This window comes from Canis lupus, chromosome 34 (assembly GCF_048164855.1).
Source record: "Canis lupus baileyi chromosome 34, mCanLup2.hap1, whole genome shotgun sequence".
In the NCBI taxonomy this organism is placed as follows: Eukaryota; Metazoa; Chordata; class Mammalia; order Carnivora; family Canidae; genus Canis; species Canis lupus.
In genome coordinates, this window is record NC_132871.1 from 8829448 (window position 1) to 8855933 (window position 26486).

At 38.7% G+C, this 26486-nt stretch overlaps 1 protein-coding gene and 1 long non-coding RNA gene across 20 annotated transcripts in view; one reads left to right on the plus strand and one right to left on the minus strand.

Moving 5' to 3' along the window:
- The window catches only part of OSBPL6 (oxysterol binding protein like 6), a 208390-nt gene that overhangs the window by 9481 nt on the left and 172423 nt on the right, over positions 1 to 26486 (minus strand). For 8 of the 19 annotated variants that reach the window (XR_012023837.1, XM_072811108.1, XM_072811122.1 and 5 more), the window contains 10 exons: positions 23828 to 23961; positions 22970 to 22993; positions 13761 to 13868; positions 11972 to 12109; positions 5443 to 5530; positions 4669 to 4922; positions 3788 to 3925; positions 3397 to 3460; positions 2277 to 2355; positions 522 to 666 (listed from right to left, as the gene is read on the minus strand). Coding sequence is in view for 18 of the 19 variants with exons in the window: in XM_072811108.1 (XP_072667209.1) it covers positions 522 to 666; positions 2277 to 2355; positions 3397 to 3460; positions 3788 to 3925; positions 4669 to 4922; positions 5443 to 5530; positions 11972 to 12109; positions 13761 to 13868; positions 22970 to 22993; positions 23828 to 23961 (1172 nt within the window). In the remaining variant the exon portion in view is untranslated. The remainder of the gene's footprint in view (positions 1 to 521; positions 667 to 2276; positions 2356 to 3396; positions 3461 to 3787; positions 3926 to 4668; positions 4923 to 5442; positions 5531 to 11971; positions 12110 to 13760; positions 13869 to 22969; positions 22994 to 23827; positions 23962 to 26486) is intronic. The other 11 variants (XM_072811124.1, XM_072811120.1, XM_072811111.1 and 8 more) reach the window with 7 other exon arrangements.
- LOC140624349 (uncharacterized) lies at positions 62 to 24852 on the plus strand. The gene is made up of 5 exons (XR_012023839.1): positions 62 to 454; positions 5303 to 10047; positions 14418 to 14757; positions 20987 to 21162; positions 22585 to 24852. It is a non-coding gene; the product is annotated as an uncharacterized lncRNA (long non-coding RNA).

Consider the following 26486-nt stretch of genomic DNA (forward strand, 5'->3'; position numbering starts at 1 on the left):
TCTCAGGAATCTTCTCGTTAATAAAGGTGACAAGGTTCTTCTTGAACAAATTTGGATCATCATAGTGGCAGAGTTGGATAAAGCTTATAGTGCCTGGAAGTTATCATCCACATGCATCCGCAGAAAATGACAAATGCATTATAATTAGCTCCCTAAAATAAGATCACTTGACTATGTTGCAATCAAGAGGGAACAGAAATAGAAACCAGAAGACTCGCTATAAGGCAAGAAGTGTTTTCTGGAATTTTACTTAATGAATACTGACTGGCTGCTTAAAAAGAAAATTATTTAGAAAGAAGAATATTTCTTCTGTTTTGAAATGGTGCCTTTTTTGACCTCCACATGTTCAGATGTCTGCATGCCTTGAGTAACTCCGCCAGTTGGTTCTGCTTTCTTATCTAAAACGTCCTTCAGGATCAATGATATGGGACAGACTCACCTGCTGCTGTTACAGGTAACTTTTATATCTTCTTTACGAAGCATTTTATATAATTAATTAATTAATTAATTATATTATTTACCTTGACGAATGTGAGTTTGCAAATGCAAACACTGCTTTTGGTATTTCTAATGGTTACTTCTCCGTAATGCTCTATCCACCTCCTCCCACTGAGAATGTTGTGTATGCACGTGGTGACTTTATTCCATACATAGCAATCTCCATACCTAGTGAAGAATACAATGTTGATTAAAAACAATGAAGGTCACAAATAGGTATTTCTGTTTCTATGACTGAGAATATTCTTTGGCCAAAGCTTCCTTTTCCCTCATTTTCCTCTAATTTCTTTGTTGAAAGTTTCTATGTAGTCAAGGACATTTATTGGGCTCATTCATTTAAGGAACATTTCAGTGCCCTCTATAGTCCAGATGCAAAAGCCACCAAGTTGACTAGGACCTGTTTCTTGCTCTCTTCAAGCAAGTGTGGTGGGAGTAGATGGTCATGGCAATAGATACTTATAAGAAAATATGATGAGGAAATATCATAAGAACACAGAAGGGAGAATCTTTAGATCTGCCTGGAATGTGGGGTGAGTATCAAGGACGACTTGCTGGCAAAAGCTGGATTCAGTGTAAACTTAGAGGATGGATAGGAGGACGCTGTAGGCTGTGGAAAGGTGCTGACAAAGCGACAGCAGCCAGAAGAGCAGTATGCATCAGGGGGCCTGCCAGAGGTATGCCACAGGTGAATGAGTGTGGGGGGTGGCAAAGCTGGAAAGGTGTTGGAGCCGAGCAGGGGAGGCCTTCAACGGTGCACCAATGGGTCTGGACTCCTACTACAGGTAATGGGCCATCGTGGAAGGATTTGAGGGAGGAACTAGGCATGATAGGGTATGCCTTTAAGAAAGATTACCTGGGGACATTGTTTCATACTTTGAATTAAGACCAAAGACATGAATAATTCTTTGAGAAAAGACTATTGATCACAAATAGCATGTATTTCACACAAATTCTGGGTCACAGTAAGTTAGAGTTTTTGCCAAGGAATGAGATGGCATAGCTTCCAATCACCTTTAAGTTTGCACATTATCTCTATTTTCAAATAAAATGTTATTTCGAAATAAAGTAAAACACTTCTAAGTTTCTTTAAAAGTGTATGAATTGGTACGATGTAGGCTCTCTATATCCCTGGGAAAACTCTCTTTCCACTTATGAGTTTGCAAATATTTAAAGTTTATTTTGTGGTCCTGGGAATTCTTCGCTTACCCCACCTTCCTTCATATCTAATTCACTAGCAAATTCTGCCACAGAATAAACAAAAAGAAAGCCAAACAACACCAACCAAATGAAAAAAACAAAAACAATCAATACTTTGGCCTCAATGAAAACTTCAACTAATTTAAAAAATTTATAAGCTATATCCTCTAGAAAAATACCATGAAAGGATTTCATCACTCCTCTTAAATAAACAGACTTAGACATTAAAAATAGTCCCTGGATCTAAGACGAATTCAAAAGTGAAAATACATATTACATAGAAAAGAAGTGGCTAAAAAGAGAAACTTTGATATAAAATGCAAAGTAACATGGTACCTGGGACAGACAGGTATAGCTCATGTTGACTTGGTGAATGGAGCATGCGGAGATAGAAGTAGGGAGCTTTGATACACATGCTACAGTTCTTATTTGCTTTTCTCCATTCTTAAAACTTTGTAGAAATTAACAGAAATTTTGGGCATACATGGAGGTGGATCATTGGCACCTTCTAGAGTTTCAAAGACCCATTTCTGACTTAGAAAAGCAAGTAGAAGACCAAAATGAAGATGAAAGGAACCTACTTTGGAAGCATGACATTCAGTGTTCCAACAGGCAGGATTTCCATTGACTTCCCCCAGAACTTGTTTTTCCATCTGATATCTAAATAACACAGGCAGAAGAAAAGAAATATGCATTCTGTATCTAATCATTTATTGTGTAAAAACTAACATTTGTGTTAACGCTCTACATTTCACAAAGGTTTTTCACAATCACAATTGATTCTATGTTGATTTAATATAGAAGTACCTGGGAATGACCCAAAGTGAAAAACTCAACTGTGAATCAAAAAAATCTACTACCTATGTTTCTCCATAACACACATTCCATATTTGTTTCAACTAATAAAACTGGGAAAAGCTCAGAACGGTATGTGTGTATGTGAATTCACATACACATATACACATAGACTCTACTGCGCATTAAAGTCTAGATAACATTATTGTAAGTTTTAATTAAATGGCGGAAATAGTTAACATATATGTTAAAAATAAGAGGTATAATAAAAATAATTGCAGTATGGCAATGCCACTGATTTATATACCCATTGATTTGAAAAGTTATATTATTTGGGAGAACAGAAAAAACCTAAATCTCTAGATACAGAAAAATAAGTAAGATTTATGAGAAAATGAAATTAACTTAACAAACACGTTCCTACACTGGTTGTTAAGATACGGCCCAGGGCTCAGTGGTTTATCTCACATGATGGCACAATGTTTTCATATCCAAATAGACTGTGACCACACGTGATGTGTCACAGAATCTTCTTTCACGATTAAGATTTCCTTGCACACCCTCAAGAAGCAAGAAGGCAGCAGACAGGACCTCCATGTTATAGATGCAGACAATGAGGCATAATGAGGTAGAGTGATAGCCCTGAGCCGGCACAGCTGGCCTGGAGCTCTGCTATCCCTAGGGCTTGGTTTCCTAGGTATACAATTTCATTTCCTAGATGACATGGTTTCATATTTAAGCCAGGAAATCTGAGTTCTCAAACTGAATTCGACACCAATTATTAAATAACATTCTCTGAGTCCTCAAGGTAGAAATCTAACCTGAGCATAATAATATACTTTTAGAAACTAGAAAATTTTCAGAGGCTCACCAGTTGGATTTTGAAGTTATATTTGAAATACAAACCTTGCCAAAACACAAAATTCTTGGATTCACAGTGACAGGCAGAAATGGGTGGATGATGGCTAACCTGGTAAATAAAAACAAAAAAGAAGGCAAAGACATCAGTGTTAAAGCTTCCATAAATGATCATTTTTTCCCAACATATATAGGCTACCCCTAAATAAAAACTAGTCAACTCTTCCGTCTCTATTATTGAACTATTCTCAGAATGTGTAAGTCTTTCACTTTAGTTCTTCTTTTTCCAAGATTTTATTTATTTATTTTTGAAAGACAGAGAGAGAGAGGCAGAGACACAGGCAGAGGAAAACAGTGGTTTATCAAAAAGCTGTTTCATCATCAACCTGTCCTTCCATGGTTTCTACGTAGAAACCTCACTGAGTCCAGCGGGACTTACCTGTTCTGAGAAAAATCGGAATCCCTTGTCCTCTCTAATGCATTCGTAAGTCTCTCCAAGGACAGGGTTGAATGGCTTACTTCCTGCTCTGAAATAGGTGGAGCAATATCCTGAAACTGCAAATGCAGCAATAAGAACCTGTTAAAACATTTAAGAAAGGAAAATAATATAGGAGAGACTACTTCCAGGTCTGTTCGTCCCTTATTCCTCTAGATTTTACACAGCTCTGTCCACGGGGGCTGACGGGATGGTATTTGCGTTTTCTGCCCTTTGCAGACTCTTTGTAAATGCATGGGTAAAAATATGAGTGACAATGACGTTAAAGTCCTCGCATGGGAACCGGCAGGCATCTGAGGCTAAGCATTCTTCGTTCAGCCGTCACCCAGTTTCCTGAGCATCACAGAGTTCAAAGGTTCTGAAACCCAGCTTACAGGTTACGTCCTTTGCACAACCTAGCACTGTGGCTGCTGGCGCCTTCTGGAGGGCAGTCACGTTTTCCACAGTTGTGTGGATCAGAGGCCAGTGCAGAGCACAAACAGGAGGTTACTTGCTCGGACCCAAGTTCTCGAACAAATGGGCTCTCTCCTGGCTTTCAGGAAAAGCTGCTAGAGCAAGGCTGGGCATACCTTATACCTAGGAGTGTGACAGCTTAACATCCTAACTTCAGAAACTCTCATGACCAATGATAAGTCATACAGTATCTATCTTCTAGAAAGGTATCTGGAACTTTGGGGTCCTGCCCAATTTGTGCAAATGAACCGTTTCGTCCTTTTCCTATGCAGTGTTATGCAGGAACCAAATATGCCATTATAACAAATTCTGCCTTAGTCCACATCTAGGGTTGACAAATCCCTGAAAGGTACTGCTCTGTTATTTATTACCATGCGCTCGTAGGGATCGTCAGTCTCTGAAGCCTTGTCCAGAAGCTCACTGTATTCAATCTCCTCACAGAGATGCTGCAGAGTGTTGAGTGGCTCGTTCAGCTCCACAGGCATAGAGACTTTAGACAAGTCTTTACCAATGTTGTTCCTCAAGATATTCCACAGGTTAATGTTACTGGTGTCAGGACAGGGAGCTGGCAGGCAGGTTCGACGTCCGTTTCGGAAGGCTCCTCCAGTGAGCTCCCCATTCAAGACTGGAAAAGAGAGAAAGACGACGGTCATGATAAAAGGTATTTTGCTGTTTTTATTTCACAGAATCTGGGAAAGATGCACTCTTTCAAATAATTCTGATTGTGAGGCTTAACTTCTTAAGCCTCCACTAGACTCTCTCAAGAGTGACCTGAATTATTTCAACACAGAGTTGCTATTTAATGCACAAAACATCAACGTACAGGTTTTTTTTTTTTTAAAATAAGGTGTTACACGTGTTCAAATATTATTCCAGAAAAGACAAGTTTTAAAAAAATTAAATATATTTAATAGGAAAGACTCAAACTTTTGGTTGAAGCAAGAAGTAAACCTTTTTCATTTAAGCATCGACCTTATTGGGGTTTTCCACCATTTACCTTAACAGATTATACAAATATAAAATGCATCAAATGATCAGCTGCAAAAGGAACAATCAGTGAGGGGAGAAAATGATTGTTCACTGAGGCACCAGCATTCTAACTTGACAAGAAGACAGAACAACCTGGAAGCTCAAAGGATGCATACTTTGCCGAGAAATGTTGTCTGCAACACTCGTGTTGTCTTCAGATATATTATCGCTCACATCACTGATGTAAGACTCATCATCTGAAGCCTAAAAAAGGGGAAAAACACAGAAAGGATCAGAATTCTTGTTTGGTCTTGAAAGGCCAGAAAATCAAATGATTAAAAGTAAAATGTTGCCCAAATAAGCAAAAGCACAGGTCATAGGGGGAAATGTATTTGGTATATGTCATGGGAACACTTGTAGTTCCCTGCCTTAGTTGGGGTGGGAGGTCGGGGGAGGCCAGTACATAATCAGAAATATTTCAGTGCAATACAGTAATAAGGTACCAAAAAAGGAGCTTTATACTCCCCCTAGAAGATTCAGGAGAGGAAATAAAATTGGCACTGGGTGTTGGAGAGGTTTTTAGAAGGGGTTCATAAGCACAGGAATAGGAAGAGTGTATAAAGGGGAAGGGAAACACAAGAGGAACATTCCATTCTAGGAACGCTCAGAAGTTGAGTGGCTGTGACAGAGGGTGGGGTGAATAGGAAGAGGGTCCGACTGTGAAGGGCTTCGTGTCAACATAAAGGGTTCCCATAAAATCCCACAGGTTATTACATGCAGGGGGATGATAGAGTCATATTTAGTTTACAGGAAGACACCTGGCAACTTTCCTCTGGGAGCTCAGATAACAGGATACTATATAGATCTGGGGGAATACTGACGGGTTAGGATGGCCACGATGGGGATCTGGAAGGAAAGCTGCTTTGAGATCCAGGTTTGAAGATAATGGACAAAATGTGGCAGATTATTTGGGGGTGGGCGAGGAAGATCCACGGACAGGGGAAATCAAGAATTAAGCCACTCTCTCCCAGAGAACAACATGGAACAAAAATGAAACCAAAATTTGCCTGAGAATGAAATGAAGGGGCAACATACGTACTAAGGGGAGGAGTTAGACATGGATGAGATAAGAAAATAGAGTCCCGTAGAGCCAGCCAGAGAAATGGGAACAACCAATGTCTCTACTACAGGCAAGAAACCTGCTGGTACTCATTTACTGTCTTCAAAATGAAATAATGTTACATTTTTTCTGCACATAAAATGTTCTTGCTGTAAAAAACTGGAAATTATATGAGGGTAAACAGATTATAGAAAAATTAACCATAATTCCGTCACCTAATGGAAACTACTTCTAACATTTGGTGGATGTTACCCCCAATTTCAAAATGGCTAGACAAACATACTGATATATATAGATATCTTTAGATCCTGAAAGGGGGTCAGTTTACATCCTGTTTCATAGTGTTCTGGATATATTTCCATTAAAATAAATATAGCTCTCATCTTTCTTTGGAATGGCAACATAATTCATTCTATAGGTATGATACAAGGAATTTAGCCAGCATTCAAATGGTTTCCAACTTTTTACTACTATTGATAATACCTGGATGCACATCCTTGTAAATATATTTCTGTGAATCTGTGTGGCAACTTTATTAATATTTATTCCTAGAAGTGAAATTGCTGGACAAATGGATCACATTTAGGCCATAGGCACATGATGCCAAATTGTTGTCCTGACAGATTGTAGTCATTTGTTCTCACCCGCAGCACGAGAACATCCATCTCTCTACACCCACTGAAACACTATATATTATCAACCTTTTTTTAGTATCTACTTACCTAACATACATAAAAGATTTTTAAAAAAATTTACTTATGATACAAAAAAAAATTTACTTATGAGAGAGAGAGAGAGAGAGAGAGAGAGAGAGAGAAGCGCTCAAGCAGCAGGGATGAGCAGACAAAGAGGGAGAAGCAGACTCCCTGCTGAGCAGGGAACCCAATGTGGGACTTGATCCCAGACACCTGAGTTTGTGACCTGAGCCGAAGGCAGATGCTTAACCGACTGAGCCAGCTAGGGGCCCCCTAAAAAGATCTCTTTTAAAGGTTGCATTTCATCTTGTGTAAATTTGTTTTCTTTCAACTATTTTTCAGTTCATTATATAGGTTGCATTTTGGCTAGTTTGCAATTTATTTTTTAATGCTGTTTATACCTTTTTTGGCTATGTAAAAATTTTAAGTTTATACATAATAGAAAACAATCAGTCTTTGCCTTTAAGGTTTCTGGATTTACTGCTGATGTTTTAAAAGTTAAAGTTGAGGGGATTCCTGGGTGGCTCAGGGGTTTAGTGCCTGCCTTCGGCTCAGGGCGTGATCCTGGAGACCCGGGATCGAATCCCACATTGGGCTCCCGGTGCATGGAACCTGCTTCTCCCTCTGCCTGTGTCTCTGCCTCTCTTTCTGTGTGTCTCTCTTGAATAAATAAGTAAAATCTTTAAAAAAATAAATAAAACATCCAAAACAATATAGATAAGAAAATTATAAAGATATTAAAAAAATAAAAGTTGGGATCCCTGGGTGGCGCAGCGGTTTGGTGCCTGCCTTTGGCCCAGGGCGCGATCCTGAAGACCCGGGATCGAATCCCACGTCGGGCTCCCGGTGCATGGAGCCTGCTTCTCCCTCTGCCTGTGTCTCTGCCTCCCTCTCTCTCTCTCTCTCTCTCTCTGTTACTATCATAAATAAATAAAAATAAAAAATAAAATAAAATAAAATAAAAAAATAAAAAAATAAAAAAATAAAAGTTAAAGTTGAGAAGAATTCATATATTTAGGGAGAATAGTGATAGAATTATTGCACACATAACTGAAGAATGGTAGCTTTGCTTTGCACACTGAGCAAGTCTATAAAGATGGCAAATTGAGAATAAAGTCTTTTTCTGATTCATGTTTTCCCACTGCCAACTGGTTTCCAGTTCCTACCGACTGCAAAAGAGCTGATGGTGAAATCATCAGGCACATGAAAGCCACTTTCTTTCTTAAGCTTGATAGAAAAAAAAAAAAAAGTAAATCACATTCTTCCACATGATTTCTCTTCAAAAAGCTAATCACACCCAATTACCTTAGAGGAGACAAATGCCCACTCAAACGAAATTCATGTTGCATGCATGTGTACCGTTTGAACATTTATTATTAAGAAAACACTCAGGCTGGGGCGCCTGGGTGGCTCAATCAGTTAAGCGTCTGCCTTCTGCTCAGGGATCCTGGGATCGAGCCCTGCATCAGGCTCCCTGCTCAGTGAGGAGTCTGCTTCTCTCTCCCCCTCTGCCCCTCCTTGTGCTTGTGCCCTTTCTCTCTCTCACCTGCTCCCTCTCTCAAGTGAATCAACACAACCTTTAAGAGAAATTTTTGTTTTAAAAAAGAAAACATTCATGTTTTATCCTATAAAAAGTTATAAAGTCTTTTCTTGAATTTCTAATCTTTCCCAAAGAAATGTATGAGAAAAATGGTCCAATACCCATTTCCTTCTAGAATGGTCCATGTAGAATGTAAAACAATTCTATAATGACAGTGGGCCCTGAGTAAGATCTATGTTCTCATATATGTGAGCAATCGCTAAGGCTGGGCCATTTAGCTGTGGTCCATGCATTTTATCCTATATATAAAGTTAAGGCTCTGCAGTATAATAAGACAATTCGTATGTATTTATTTTCTCCACCCTGGTCAAGAAGTCCTGGGGACAAATATTTCTCCTTAAGAACTTAGGGATTCAAAAGAGTTCAGGAAATATATAAATATATTTTTTTCCTAGATGCAACCAGGCATGTAGCACTGTGGAAACAAGTTAATAGCAGAGGAAGGGAAGTAGATCATTCTGGAAGCAAAACCAGCATTTTTTAAAGGAGCTGAGCATTCATTAAGTGAAGTGCATTGGTAGATATCACATAAAGAGGATTTTTCTCTCACTCACGGAAAACGTTAACGTCAGACAGCTAATGCCCAGATGTTTCTTAGATTAATCACTTGTTAAAGTGCTATAAGCATTCTTTCATTGGGTTAGCAAATATCTGGCCCCTGGAAGGATCCAGAAGGACAAGAATTGCAAGAGGCTACAGCTGAGAGCAGAGATCAGATTATAAGGGCCTTTGCATGAGGGCTAAGGAGTCTAGAAAGTGATCCAAAGGACGAGAGGGAATAGGGACAGGATCAGATTTGCATATCAGAAAGATTAATCGGGCTGTCCAGTGGAAAATGGATTAGAGGGGAAAAAAGGGAGGCAGGAAAACCAGTAATGGGGACTGATCAGGTAATCCAGTGCGGAGATGGTGGTGGACCGAATCGGAGGAGGGGCAGTGAAGCTGGAGGAAAACATAGGGATTTGGTAGTATTTAGATGGCAGGGGTTAGGGACCCCAGCGAGTGGATCAGTGTGGGGGCGGGTCCTAGCAAGCAGATGGAGAGAAGGACAATACCCAGTATCTGAGGTGAACACACGGGTAGAAGGGCACTTGGATAAGCGATATGAGGAGTATGGGCAGGTTTCTCCCCACGTCGGGGTAAGTGTGTGTGTGACCGGTGTTGCTGAACCCATGTTTGGACATGCTGAATGAGAGGCTCTGTTGGGCCCCCGGTGGCAATGTCTCACAGGCAGCTGGTTATGTGGATCCTGAGCTGACTCTTGCTCTGTCTTCAGACCCGTTCTCTCTTTGAGTTTAGATATGAACACCTAAATACTGGCCAGATAACTCCCCTGAGAGGCCTGACAGACGCGCAGTGGCTCGAAGTGAGTACATCATCTCCATCCCCCCCGCCCTTCCCTGTGCCACCAGGTTCACTCTTCCTCCAGAGCTGGTACCGCCATGCTGCTGCTTGGACTTGTGGAGGACCGTGCTTCACGTCCCCTTCACTTCTGTCTTGTCAGAGTCTGGTCCGAGTGGCACTGGGGCACCCAGCCAGTGTGCCCCCAAGAACTGATGGGTCAGAGACCAAACAACATGAAGCCAAATTTGCCCGAAACCTGACTGAATGAAGAAGGATGAAGGGTTGGTCAGCAATGGGAGGTCAGAAAAAGCAGAGTCAGAACGGAAAATGCTGGTGGCATGTCTCCAGCATGGTGGTCCCCCGGGGTAAGATGGGCTCCCAGACACAAATACCCTGTCCACGTGGCACAGAAGCCCCTAACGGTGGCACTATCACTCCCCGGCCCTCCCAGCCTTTAGGTCACTCAAGTCACTTTTCCTGCTGCCGTTCCTTGCTCACCAAGCAGGCTGGCCTTAGGGGAAGAGACACGAATCAGCAAGCAGGATGACTTTGTCCATCTGATAGCATCTGATCAATTCTTATTACGAGTAATGACACTAGTACCCTGGCTTACACACGGAGAGTCTGTGCATCAGTACACACAGGACTAGGGATGTGAGAGGCAGGTGCGTGGCGGGGTGTGGAAACGAATTCAGTACCCGACACAAGGATTCTATCCTACATCTCTCCCATTATAAAAGTGATAAGTATTCATTATTTCTTTCTCTTCTCCACTTATTTTTTGTTTCTAAAATCACTCAGAATTCCAAACATCCGAAAGCAACTAGAACTAATTGTCAGGATGTTTCCTTCCAATCCATTTTCTATGCATATGGAAATAACATTCAGCAACTATTTCATTTCCTTTTTGTAAAAATGCAGTACAGATTTGCAACCCCAAACGACAAAATTTTTAATCAGCTGTGTGGGAAAGAGTTTTGGCTGTTTCTCCCATGCTGAAAGTGAAAGAGAGAGAGAGAGAGAGAAAGAAAGAAAGAAAAAAGAAAATTCAAAGTATGCTTGACCAAATTTCTAAATTTCAGTAAAAGAATCAATTTCTGCAACCTGATCAAAGGAGATTCCCTGCTTCTAAGACCTAGCCAAGACTTATGAGCACAAAGAACAATCCAAAAAATCTTTATGGGTAGAAACTTCCAATTATAAAAAAAATAAGTCCTGGGGATGTAATGTACAGTTAATAATACTGTATTGATATCTGAAAGTCGTTATGAGAGTAGATCTAGAAAGTTCTTGGCACAGGAAAAAAAATTCTGTAACTATGTATGGTGACAGATGTTAACTAGACTTACTGTGGTGATCATTTTACAATATATGCAAACACCGATTTTATGTTGAAACTAAAGTAATGTTGTATGCAAATTATACTTCAGTAAAAAAAACAGGACAATAAACAGTTTTTATGTTAGCCAGTGGTAATCTCCAAAACCCTTAATTACCCAACCAGATATTCTAGACATCATCTTTCTAAAGAAGTTCAAAATCATGTCTCTAGTAAAGACGTGTGTGTGCACATGCGTGTACACACACACACACACACATAAATGGTGATTTTCAAATTTTCATTCTTTCTTTCTATATTTTACTTGTCTCCTCTACAAAAAACTTTGCCATCAACTATTTGGTTACCCTGAAATACAAATCATACAACAGTGTCCGAATGAATGCTGGATTCTTTTCTTTTATTCATCAAATGTAGTAGGTTGGCACTCAGATGTTAAGTGTTCAGTAAATGGGAACCAATATAATTTGCATGCTTTTGGCTTTCCTACAACTTAAGACTCTTACTGTGATGTTAAAAAAAAAAAAAAAAGTCCCCATGGTCTTACTTTCTCCAACCCAAACTCCTCATCAGAAGTAACTGGGGTTGACACATCAAAAAACCTTACCTCATTCTCTGACGAGCTTGCAGAGAGCAGCACCTCCTGTGCATCAAAGAACTCGGAGACAGACTCTGACATGGAGAGGCGGCTCTCGTTGGCTACCTGCTGTGACAGGGGGAGACTGACATGGATTTGCTCTCCAGCCTAGAGAGGACAGAAGCATTTGGTGTCATTGTTATTTCTTTGAAAGAAAAGCTATTTGTTCAAATTAGACCATGACGTACTAGGCCAGATTTCTGGAGAAATTCACATCATAGGTTAAAAGAGTGGTGACCACAGATAATTTTCACTTGCAACTCAGTAATGACCATGGCAAAAGTTTCCTTCTAATAATATGTCTGAAGAATCCAAAAGGCATAGCTGAAAGGTGTTGGTCCTGTGACTTGATTTCAAATCAATGCTCAATGGATATTAAGTGGAGTTTAATAGTCTGAACCCCTATGAAGACAGGTTCATTCTCATAAACTTAGATCCATCACTACTAGCCATATCTAACCAGTATGCGAAATCTCAAGACATATTTGTAGAAACCACTAGAGATATGCAAAGAAAACAATCTATGTAACTGATTTTTGAGACAATACTTAAAGGTCATTTTCCAGTTTGATCATAAACTTTAACCAATGACATAATAGGACTCAAACATCAAACCTATGGCAAACTGTATTTTTATTCAGTAAGTGACAAATATATATAGGTATCATTTCAGGTTGAAAAGATTCAAACTAAGACTGTTAACAATTTCTGAATGATGCCGTTTTAGAAATACTTTTGGATTCTGAACAGCTGAGTGACCATGAGTGTCACCAAATACTATGTGATGCATGAAGGTAAGTGGACATAGGGTAGGGTGGGCAATTGAAATCAAAAAGAAGCTGTCTTGGGATGCCATTTCTGAAGTGATTAGATGGTAGGACCTTGGGACCTGTAGATTTCTACTAAATGTACGCTTTTCTGTAAATAGGACCTTCACACGAGTTAAAACTCTCACTTTGTTACATATATCCCTTTATATAAAGCTTTAATATTGCTATTGCAAAGTGTAAATTCTCATGGTTATAAAATAGTAAGTTTATAAAGCGTTATAGACAGAATTACACACTAAGTCTAGCCCAAATACTGAATGATCTCTTGTCCTTTTAGCATTACGTCAAAAATTCTCCTGAAAAATGGAATAACAACAGCACCTACCTCAGGGGTCACTGGGAGTGTCAAATGAGATAATGCATGCAACGTTGTTAGCACAATGCCCAGCACACAGTAAGCATTCACTTGACATGTGCTAGCTATTAATTATCAACATCATCATCACTATTAGTAGCTGTAATAGCATCATTAGTACTATTTTAGCAAGGTCAAGTGATTTCTCTTAAGACAGGGCTTTTAAAAGAAACCTTGAGAAAGCTTTCATTTAGCACCTTCTCAGCTAAAAATGCTTCCTCCCCGCTCCCCCCCACCATTTCATGGGCCATTTGATGATAAGGAACATTTCAAATGAAGACTGTGACAGACACAGAAAATTCACAAGCTGCAGTAGACATATATAAACTAAATATTCAGTAGCATCAGGTGAGCACAGATATAAATAAAAATAGACACCGATCACCAAGAATAATTGATATCGAGCTCATGTACTTGCTTCACTCCAAAGACCACTGAACTGTCAACAACACAAATATTTATGCAGAGAATCTTATTAACGGCAAAAGAACTGTATTAAAAAAAAACCCAAAATATGCAGTAGATTTAGATGCTATAAAATAAGTACTCTACATCTATTAAAAATGAGTCTTACCTCATCAGGGCTAGGAATAATATTTACACTGACAACCTGATCACATATAATAGATTCTGAATGTATTCTGTTCAACCGACTTCTTAGTTCAGCATTCTGGTTGAGTGCCTTAAATAACAAAAATTGCACATGTAATTGCAAGTTAATAAGCAAGCATAAAACAGAATAAGCACACAAATGCACATGGGACAACAGCGTCTATGACGTTCTTAGCTATAATTTTTAGAGTCATCATAGGCCAGATCCTACTGATAAGAAGAAAATGAATGGCTCAGAATTAAGGTATTCTTTTTTCTTTTTTCTTTTTTTTTTTTTTGGTAAAATAAGAGTGCTACTTAGTAGGTTAGTGGGTTCAAAGAGTTCATGGATTTCATAAAAATGATTCATGGAATTTCTCCCCCTTGGAGTCAGGCCCATTACATCCAAGCCCATTCTACCACCACATATATATTATGTTTTACAGCCTGGGAATAAAAACTATTGATTCTTTCCTTTTTTTTTTTTTTTTGGCTCTAGTTTCTAAAATTTGGGAATTGTCTCAAAGTCAGACAGTTACCTTAAAAATTATTTGGACATGGAATGAACAATGAACTGGCTTTACCTTATAGAATTATTATTTTATTCCAGTGAAAAAATAGTTGTATTTTCATTTTCTAGGTGCATATACACATGACAGGGCAGCAGAACTAACTCAAGACCAAAAGGTGCCTTCACAGAGCAGTGTAGATACCGACAAGCCTAATGAAGAACCTATCGCTAGAAGGAAACAAACTCCAAGTGATCGGCATCTGTATTTGCTAAGTCTGCATCAGTAAAAACACCACCTGCTATAACAGTTGGGTACGTGTGGCAAGAAGAGAGCAGCTTGACATAAGCTGGACTCCCTACGGGTGCCCTGTGGACAAAGGTACCTGCATCACACTGATGCACAAGAACGTGTTCCATATACGTAAGATAGACGTAGCTCACTGGAATTACATCAAGGATCAAAGGACAGGTGAGAACAGAGCCCAGTGAAAAGCTAGACAGTTCTTTCCTTTGCATTAAAGTCAGCAACGAGAAGATGGAGGTGGATGCCTCACAGGGTGGAAGATAAATGTCAGGACTTACAAGGCATCTCCCCAGGGAAGGGGGTACTGCTTTTCTTCATACAGAATGTACAGATACAATAAACCCATACACATACGAATATAATATCATGATTCTAACTCTGTAGCTATCAAAACAGCCAGGAGAAACTACAGAGTGGCTAAACTTTACAAACTTGCATTGAGCAGTGTGTAATCTCTGAGCATGGAGCACTGAACAGCCTCTCCTCTCTCCCTTCAACATAGCTTTTGCTTTTTGAGCAGAAAATTGTTCATTCACAGCTTTTGGCTTTTGTTTAAAGTCCTTATCACCAGCCTGTAAAATATGTGTAAAATAGAACACACCTGGTCTGGCGGGCTGTCAGGTGTTGATGGATTAAAGGTGGATACAGATCTTATAGGTGCTACATTTACAGAGAGAGGGAAATATGGGTCTAGCTCTTTGAGGAAACAGGGATGTTATTTAGATAAAAGGTGATTACTTATATAGTAAATAAATCATGCACCTTAAAGGGAGAAATTCTATATCTTTACATTCTGCAAAAGTGCTCAGGATCATTTTTCCCAGAGCAAAATCTCAAACACTTCGTAGTTGAAAAAACAAAACAAAACAAAAAAACAGACAAACAGCATACTCCTATCTTTTGTGGCCACTTCACCTATGCTTCTTTATTCTTTCATGATTTTTTTTGCCCATAAGTATGTTGAAGGTTGTTTTGTTTATTGAAATATTTGGACTCAGATATAGTACTATTTTTTAGGTAGGAGGCCTTGTGGTGGGTTGTTTGAGGGTTTCAACTGCAGAATCATAGTCTTGACCTGATGATTTCAGACAAACCTCAACAGAGGGTTTCTCTAAAGTGACTATGCTGTCTGTTGTCACTGGAGCAGAGTTAACAAAACACCACCACAAAGACTCAATGGTGAGGATAAATAATAATGGTTTTTCTCAGAGTAGGAGTTTCCAACACAGGCTTGCCATTTATAACGAAACACGTCCTATCGTTTGCTCTGGATCTCTTGAGCTAAATTCTCATTTAAGCTCCTATTTCATCCGATAGTCATTAAATGCAGTTCTGTCTACAGGTGTGTGTGAAGGCACAAGGGTACCTCTAGCCATGGGATCAAAAGGAAAAGTTTATTAATAATACATATGCAGTGGCAGAAAAAGGTTGTTGTTATATAGCCCCCAAAGCATGGAAATAAAATACTCTTCCAACTCTGGCAGCCCCAGCAGCAAAAGGTGGAAGCAGGCAGACAAGTGAGCGTGCAACGGTCTATTTCTTCATATCTTACCCGGTCAGCTCCTCCTTTTGCCTTGATCATACAGACTGTTTCTGAAGTTTGCTATAGCCACGTGCCAGGAGCTTTGTGGTGTAGTGCTCTCAGGCAGTGCTCAGGACCCCATTTATTATTTCCCTCCCTAAAACTCAACTATTTTCTCTGTAACGATATCATGGAAATCTCGGGAACATTGAGGAATATAGGTATTTTCTGTGAAATGACACTATTAGTGATAATTAACATAGAAGAGCCCAGATGATGGCAGAAACAACATTCAGAACGTACCCAAGGATCATGAATAGTGGAGAAGCAAGGAAAAAGGAGGCGCATCACCAGCTACTCACACCAGCCAATGAGCAAGAGAAGCTAAGGAGACTCATCAGGAATGGCATTGCTCTATGAGGGGCCCATGGGACCAAAGACCTAACAGGGAGGAAGCTCCCTTGGGCACAGGGATTCCTGTCCTTGGATTCTTCGCCAGGCAGGCTGTATGCTTATTCTCACTCCCTTGGCTTAGTTAGTGAGCTTGGACCACACAAAAAACTCTTCTCCGAGTATGCTCATTTCCTCAGGTCCCTCAGACACATTCAAGTTTAATATACCCAAGAAATAAACCATTCCTTCTCAATCTATAAAAGTGGTTACCATCTTGAAATCCTGAGCCAGAACCAATTGTCCAAATCCCCACCATGTTGGCTATTATTAACTACCTTTATCCACCCTGGCAGACAATGGGTGAGGATTACCTTTGAATGGGTGAGACTCTGACACATACATTTAACGGAACTGTGGGTTCTGGGAAGGAAACCTGGATGCCTGATGGCTGGAGAAGGCTATGAAACATATGGCAAGAGGGAATCATCAGAGACTTAAACCCTTTGGATAAAAGCAAAAGTGGTTCAAAAGGAACGAGAAAATCAGTACAATTGTCAAAGCTAGAGTCATCAAGAGCCAAATCCTGGGAATTGCTTAAAAATCACCTTCTTTTTTAAATTTTAAAATAAGTACATACTATTACGGTATATTTGGAAAAAGGCAAAAAGGGAAAAAAAATCTTTTTAAAATTCATACCTTGCTACCCTATCAACCAACTGTTGGTAGCTTGGTATATTTCTTTCTAGCTTTTTCCTATACATTTTCCACATGTATGTGGGTTTTTATTTTTTTAAAAAGTGTAATAAACCCACATGTAATGGATACATACTTTACATCAGTGTCTGCCATTTATTCTTTGTATATAAACATTTATTTTATGTCGCAAACTTCACAAATATGGCGTTAATAGTTGTATAATAAGTGATTACTTTCTATAATTGGATACTTGTGATATTACCTATTTTTACTAGAATAAATAATGCTGCCATGAGTGTCTGTATGCATAATGGTTTTCCTACAATCAGCATTACTTCCTCAGACTAGACAAGTCAGTCATGGGCCAAAGAGTCAAAGATAAAATCTCTTTAAGGCTTTAAGAAATATTGCCAAACGATGTCCAAAATGACATCAATTTGAACTCAGTGGATGGCTAAAAAGAGATAATCCTATGAAGATTATCTTCATGCACATCAAATTTTGTCATGTTTCAGGGAATTTGAATTCTGGAATACTCTTGGAAGTTTTACCCGATAAATACCCCAGAATATTTATTTTGTGTATGTGAAATGTTGTAGACAGGAAGGATGGTAAATACTACAATTGGAATTTTAATTATGGTACTATGTGCCTTAAGTTGATTTTTTGCTTACATTTGCATTCATACCACATATCATTGATTTTAAGATGCACATTTCTTCCTACGTTTAACACCTCTGAAGCATTGTCAATTTAAATGACATTTTTTTCTTTTTTAGTGATGCACATAATGATGGTACATCTGACAATCTATGGCATATTGATTTAATGAAATACTGTAATTCTAGCTGAAATACAAGGGACATATTCTGCTGCTCACATTTCTATGGTCCCAACACCCCCTACATTTAACATAAGCTGTGCACAGCCTCTGAGGCCAGAGTAACGGTGTCAAAGTATAATACACTAAAGACAGACCCGAGTCACGTCAAATCTTTTATTATTATAGTAATCTGGGGCACTGAAGTTACCTTAGTCCTATTATATACTATTTGATTTGGGTGTTCAGGGTATTACATTAAATAGGATGTGAAATTGTAGCTGTGAAAGAAAGTTGTTTATAAAGGGATAGAGACCCCACACAATGCCCTGTCTTACAGGTTCAAATCTAACATCTACGCTGCCTCTCAGGTGTAAAAGTTACCTTTAAAGTTTCATGGAGGTATAATAACAGAATTATGTATGTCTTTGTGTGCACACAGATCAAGGGAGAAATATCACTTTAAAAGAGGAATTCATTATACTGGTCAGTCTTGTAAATTATTACATGCCCAAGGCAGGTAACAATTTATGCTGAGAAGGTAGTGAAGAATGCTAATTTCATGTATTTCATATGCTATGTGTCTTCTAAAAGGATAATGGAATTTACCAAGTTGATATAAGCTTCACTGAAAAGCAGTATTTTAATAATTTTACATATCAAAATAGGACTTACAACAAATAAAAACTATTAGCTTGGACTAATTTAAGAAGTTTTTTTTTTTTAAAGATTTTATTTATTCATGAGAGACAGAGAGAGAGAGAGAGAGAGAGAGAGGCAGAGACACAGGCAGAGGGAGAAACAGGCTCCATGCAGAGAGCCTGACGTGAGACTCGATCCTGGGGCCCCCAGGATCACACCCTGTGTTAAACCGCTGAGCCACCGGGACTGCCCTAAGAAGTTATTTAAACACAGTCGTTCCTTCTCTCTCTGTGGAGAGACTTAACTGGTTATAAGAAAAATATCTGGGAGTTTAGCTGGTAATACTTGAATATGGATCAAAGATGTCTTCAGGCCACCTAAAATTACATTATAATGTGAAGTTATGCTAATATAAAGACATACTCAGAACACTCGTCTCAACGCATGGTATTTAAATGTCTTGTTCAGTTCTGAGTGCTACGTTGAAAGAGGGACAGTGAAAAGAGAGCAGGTCAACCAGGAGGGCGGCATCAGTTAACTGCTTCCCAGCCTCCCCATCTCCTCATCTCCTGGTTCCCTCCCCTAGGATACGAACATGCTGACACAGCTACCAAACTCCAAGGCTGACTTGCCCTCCATATATTATTTGCTGCTTAATCAGATTTTCCTTGAGACTATTAAAACCCTTTACCTTTGATCTCAACACTCAGCACCATCTAAATCCTTTGGCTGCTTCCCCCAAGTCTCCATCAAAGGATCCTCTTTTTCTTTAATGTCCTTTAAGTATTAATGTTCTATACAGCAGCACCACTGACCCTCTTTTATTCTGATTTACCAATATCTGTAGCTGTACCGATGTATCTACATCTTTTTAGCCCGGACCTCTCTCCTGAGCTATACATCTATATATCTAATTGTCTGATGGATGGAGACTGATACTTCAGTCTCAAAAAAAAAAAAAAAATAATAACTGTTTATGCCTGAAAAATCAGCTCTTCTTGTATTTCTAATCTCAGGGAAAAGAACTATTACTACTCTGTCACACAAGGAATCTTGACTCTGTCTCCTTGTCCCTCTCTAACCTGAAGCTGATCTCCAAGCCATGCTGAGTCTACGTCACCCCAGCTCCCCCACGCTTTGAAACTCATCCCTTCTTCCTACCAACTCTGGTACTTCCCAAGTTCAGGCCTGTATTATCTCAAATATTTTAAGACACTCTCCAACTAGTTTCACCTAATTCCATCCATCCTTTCCATACCGTACCAGAGTAATCTTTCTATATACGGAAATATATTTTCTGTTTCTATACACAGAACTTATATTTTCAATTTCTGGCATTATTACTCCCTTGTTAAAATTCTTCAAGGCCTCCCCAGAACTGATGAGATAAACTCTTCTGTGTGGTCCATTTTTTAAAAAGATAGATAGATAGACAGATAGATAGACAGACAGACAGATAGATTTATTTATTTATTTATTTATTTATTTATTTATTTATTTATTTATTTATTTATTTATTTATTTATGAGAGAGAGAGAGAGAGAGAGAACACAAGTAGAGTGAGGGGCAGAAGGAGAGGCAGACTCCTTGCTGAGCAGGGAGCCTCATGCGATGCTTGATCCTGGGACTCTGAGATCATGATCTGAGCCGAAGGCAGACGCTTAACCAACTGAGCTACCCAGGCACCCTTCCTCTTTGTGGTCTTTGATGAGCTGGTTCCCATCTACTTACTTAGCTATTTCTAGATTAACTCCTCCTTGCTCATTCCATGCTTAGGCCCCTGTGAATTAACTGCCATTTTCCAGGTACCTCTCCAGTGGTCTAACCATGGATAGCAATTCCCTAGAGAGGAGTGAACTGTCAGTAAACTTAAATGTCTAAGCAGAAGCTATGGTGAGTTCCAAAAGAGAGTCCAGCTTTAGAGGCAATGAGGATAGATGGCCAGTGAGGGTATAACTAGCCCAATGGGAGGGTATGGACAGACGTAAGAACATGGACATAGTCGAAATACTGTGATGACACACAATAGGAAGCACTGAATTCTCCAGTGAATAGGGTATAATGAACTGTCTTTATAGTACCAAATTATTTTTCCATGTTTTGAGGATAAAATTGAGCTTTCTGGTTAAAAATACATTTATAACAATCAAAAAAGCCCCACCACAAAACAAAATGAAAAACAACTCACAACAATCCCTCCAAAAAATCTATTGAAACTCTAAGTTTAGAGACAAACAAATTACGCTTTGACAGGAGAAGGAAATAACCCACAAAATGTAAAGTTGATATAACTTTGTTTTATTTTACTTTCACCATGTTAGCATCGGGTCCTTCCTTGTGAACTGCTGCTGTCTACTCAGGCCCAGTACAAAGCTCAGTGCCTCCTCATCTGTGGCTCTGCTCGGAGGTCAGAGATCTCCCATTCTTCTGAACAACCAGAGCCCTGGAAATCTGCACCACCCATCTGTGGCTCTGAATGGCTCTAACTGTTTCCTTGGTAAATACTACTCATCTCACTAATCAGATCATAAGCTTCCTGGGGACATGACCAGAGTTACTTTTATCTTGGTGTTCCAAACCTTGCACTATACCTAATACATAGTCAGTTAAATGAAATACAATGAACAAATGAATCACTTTAAAATTTTGTCTTTACCATCCTTTCTAATCTGATGCCGCAGACCAGATCTCTACTCTTCTTCATTCTCTGTCTTAACAAACAAACAAATAGAAGCAAGGAAGCAAGAAACTAATACATTTTCAAAACAATTCAACAAAAACTAAAAGGCAACCTATGGAATAGGAGAAGATAATTGCAAACGACATATCTGATAAAAATGGTTAGTGTCCAAAATATATAAAGAACTGACACACAACTCAAAACCAACAGTTAACAATGGGCAGAAGACATGAACAGACATTTCTCCAAAGAAGACATCCAGATGGCCAACAGACACATGAAAGGATGCTTATCGTCACTTATCATCAGATACAAATCAAAACCACAATGAGATATCACCTCACACCTGTCAGAATGGCTAAAATAAAAAACACAAGAAACAACAGGTGTTGGTGAGGATGTGGAGAAAAAGGAACCGTCCTGCACTGTCGGTGGGAATGCAAACTGGTGCAGCCACTGGAAAACAGTATGGAGCTTCCTCAAAAAATTAAACAGAATTACCATATGATTCAGCAATCACACCACTGGATATTTACCCCCCCTCCAAAAAAGAAAAAAAGAACAGTAATTCAAAGGTATACATGCACCCCTGTGTTTACTGCAGCATTATTCACAATAGCTAAGATATGGAAGCAGCCCAAATGTCCATCAATTAATTGATGGATAAAGAAGATGTGATATATATTTATATATATACATATTTATACAATGGAATATTATTCAGCCATGAAAAGAACAAAATCTTGCCATTTGCAATAACACGGATGGAGCTAGGGAGTATAATGCTGAGTGAAGTTAAGTCAGTCAGAGCAAGACAAATACCATATGATTTCACTCAAACGTGGAATTTAAAAAACAAAACAAATGAACAAAAGGAAAAAGAGAGAGAGGCAAACCAAGAAACAGACTTTTAACCCTAGAGAACAAACTGCTGGTTACCAGAAGGGAGGTGGGGGGGGGATGGGTGAAGTAGGGGATGGGGATGAAGGCGGGCACTTGTGATGAGTACTGAATGATCAAAATAAGAACTTTTTAAAAAAGTTTGTGAAAAGGCAGAATGAAAGAAGCAAATACATTTTCTTATTTTTCTCCATACAAGCATATACTGCTACGCCTCTATTATTCAATACATCTGAGGGAAATACTGCAACTTTTAGGGGGGGAAAGGGCATATTTTGCACACTTACAGGATGACATCTGCATGTTTACCTAACCATTACTTTGATCTTCCTGATTCAGGGTACTTTCAGAATAATGATTCAGAAGATCAATTCCCACAGACTGAGCATTCACCAGATACGTGTCAGGAGGAGACCAAGGCACACCGTTAAGACGTGCTCACGGGGAAAGCCCTCTGCAGACTGGCACATCAGCTGCTGCTCTGAGTGCTCGTGCTCCCGAGTCCCTGGTCTTGCACTGGAAGCAGAATACGCACCTCTAGTGACAGTGTTTTATGGTGAGCACAGCAAGTGTGTCCCAGGTAACGATACTTCATAACGTGAAACTCAACACTGAAGGTGAGCTGACAGTTCAGGGACATAAAACATGTGAGACAGTCTGTCTCTGCTTAGGGACTGGGGGAAACTATTCAAGCAGGAGCCGAGCCACATGGAAAACCACTTACCCAGGATGTGCTTGCTCCTTCACTCTGATCCAAGGCACCAGGAAGTGAACAATATTTTATATAAACACTGAGTTCTCACACAAAGTCACATAACAAACATTGAATTCTCAGAGGTCTTTTTAAAAGTGCAGTCATAGACTAAATGAAGAAAATATTTCAGAGGACGTGCTCAGTGTAAAAAAGCGTTAAGTACACTTTCAAAGGATTTTTAGCAGAAATGTCAACTTTGATATATATCGGTATTTGATGAATATTAGGAAGATCAATATAATCTATGTTGGATAATATATAATGAATATATATTGACTAATATATTTTGTAATGTACAATATATCTTGAAGTATGAGTCTAGTTTCAGGGAGCATAACTTAGGAAGAAAATTCTGAAAGTATAAATCAGAAAAGAAAAGATCATTTTCCACAGATTAAGACGTGATATAAGTGGGAAAAAAATATTAAGCGTGGAAGATCTAGTAGATTCTGTTGTGTACAACACTGAATTAAATATATTCCAGAACATATTTTAGAAGTGTAAATCATGTATAAATGCATGATTTGTCTTTTAAAACCAGGGGCTGCCTTATAAATGACCATTGAGAGGCGTCAAAATAACAATTATATTTTTACAAGCAAGTTTGGTTGATTTTCACTCTTACCTTGATGTATTTTGCAAGAGAATTTTAATTTAAATTTTATTTAATTAACTTTTTTTTTTTTTATAATTTTGAAATTTAATCCTGACATTGTAGTCTTGGGGGAAGTTTGGTTGAATACGCCATGCATGATGGACCACCTCCAGTCCAAACTTTTGCCTTATGGGGTCAGGAATGCATCATGAGAATGAAACACTCTTGTTTACCTGAGACAGCGACTGTCGAAGCCGTGCCATCTGCGTGCTGTGGCCTTTATTGTGATCCTGCTCAGAAACCATCTGCTTAAGCTTCTCCTTCTCTATAGCTATGCTATTAAATGCAGACTTCAAAAGAGAATGCACTAGGTAGGGGGAAAAGTGAGAAACAAAAATCAAATGGATCGAGAAAGAATGTACAAAATTAAAAAAAAAAAGAATATACAAAATTACAAATTTCTCCGCACTTTAAGGCATGCATAGACATTATCTGGAAAGATTATATTGAGTCTAGTTAAAAGTCAGCCTTACAATGGACTCTTCCAAAATATCTAAACACAAAACAAATATGGTAATGGTAATTAACCAGAGTGAAAATTCTGGCATTTTATATCAGCAACAACTTAGAAGCAAGATATAAAATATTGATATCAAGTTTTAAATATCAATATTTAGAAAAGTAATCTATAATTCCTAGAAGGAAAAGGCAACAAGTTTTACCATGTCATGGTTGATAAGAATATTTGAACTTTTCTGTGTGTACAATGAATTCTCATGCAAATCGCTTCGAACTATCCAGAAATTATCTCCCAAAGCAGGTACTCAAAACGAGCATTTTATAAATCCTGCCAAAATAAAACAGGAAGCTGATTTAGAAGTCCTAACTAGTTCTCTTTGACATAGGAAATGATTTGGTCTTGAGAAGAGCACTTGAATTACTTTCTCTGCCAGGAACATCTTGATGTAGGAAGTGCTTTCAAAGAGTAAAACTTCCAGGTTAAAGACAAATAATTTCTGGAAATCTAATGTACAGTTTGATGACTATAGTTAATAATACTGTATTATATACGTCAAAGTTAAGAGAGTAGGTCTTAAATGTTTTCACCACAAAAAAGAAACGGTGATTACATGACACAATGGAGGTGTTCGCTGATGCTGTGGTGATAATCAACAGGTACATCTTAAACTTATGAAATGTTATATATGAATTGTATCTCAATAAAGCTGCAAAAAAAAAAAGGCAACAATGAAAACAACATTCCTCCCCTCATTTCTGTATACCTAATAACATACATTGGTAAAGTCTGAGGTAGTCTTTAAGTTTGAAATACAAGACGGCTGGCTTTCCAGCTCCTATCTCTATGATAACAGCTTCCATAATATGCAGTCTTCTAAAAAGGGATTTCCATATTTGAGAATTTATTTTTAAAAGAAGTGGAAAATTTCAGCAACAAATGCTGGCCTGAATTAAGAGGGAAAAATGGTAGGATCATAAGGGACTCACAATCTATTGATTTATGTGCCACATTCTAGTCATCATCAATTTAAAGGTAATAACTTGATGGCTGGACTACATTAACCCCACTGGCAGTTCTAAAAGCAGATACTCATACTTTTCACCATCCATAACTCTTTCCAAAGAGTTCACTCAGTAGTCATAGAAAAACCCTTTTTTCTAGCATAGCTGGAAAGAAAATATGTTGTTTCAACAGAGGCTTTAAAATCTTGTTGAAACATGGATTTCCTGAAAACCTCAGGATTACAACCAAATACACAAAGCTTTCCTAGGGCTACCTTTGAATTTACTCATCTCCCTTTAGAGGCTGTGCTCTACATACCTAATTCACACATTTGTTGTCTCATCCTGCCTTGTCCCCCTGCCGTTAGAGGTAAGAGTTACTGGCCATAATCCTATCCTGTTATATAAAGAAAAAAACACTTTTCTAGTCTGATGACATGATTAGCATCTGGCTAAGAGATGGAATAAAAATGTACCGGGAGTAAAATAGCAGGTGAAAGAGTTGATCTTACAGAATCACAACTGAGAAATGTACAGAGAAAAAAAAGGGGGGGGGGATGATTTAGCTTAATTATTCTGGGATCATAGAATTACAGAAGTATGTATCTGAGAGTGCATCTTTGATGATGGTTTGAGAGTATGAAATTTTGTTGATTTCAACATTCCTAGAGATGCTTCCAGTGTGTATCCCTTCTTTTCCTGAGCCACCAGGCTCTCGAGCATTACGGGGTACTTGAGATGTCCCATTTAGCACACATTTTCAAGAATACTTTATCGCCTATTACCAACAGCCTCAGAGTACATAAATGTGATTAATTCACAATAAGATGTTAGTGACTGAAAACCATACAGTGTATATCTTTCTTCATGAGATAATGCATTTCAAAAGACAAGGCCTGGGAAGGTACTATCTTAAGTCAAAAAATGAACTTCAGCAACTGAAATTTAAATACTATAGCAGTTATGCTGAGTGAAGTAAGTCAGTCGGAGAAGGACAAACATTATATGTTCTCATTCATTTGGGGAATATAAATAATAGTGAAAGGGAATATAAGGGAAGGGAGAAGAAATGTGTGGGAAATATCAGAAAGGGAGACAGAACGTAAAGACTGCTAACTCTGGGAAACGAACTAGGGGTGGTAGAAGGGGAGGAGGGCGGGGGGTGGGAGTGAATGGGTGACGGGCACTGGGGGTTATTCTGTATGTTAGTAAATTGAACACCAATAAAAAATAAATTAAAAAAAAATAAATAAATACTATAGCAGAAGTGGCAGGTAGTAATTTGGAACCCAGGCTCTTGGTAAACATAGACAGGGCTGCTCAGTCCACCTACAAGCTACTACCCTTGCCTCTTACTTATCATACCCCGCT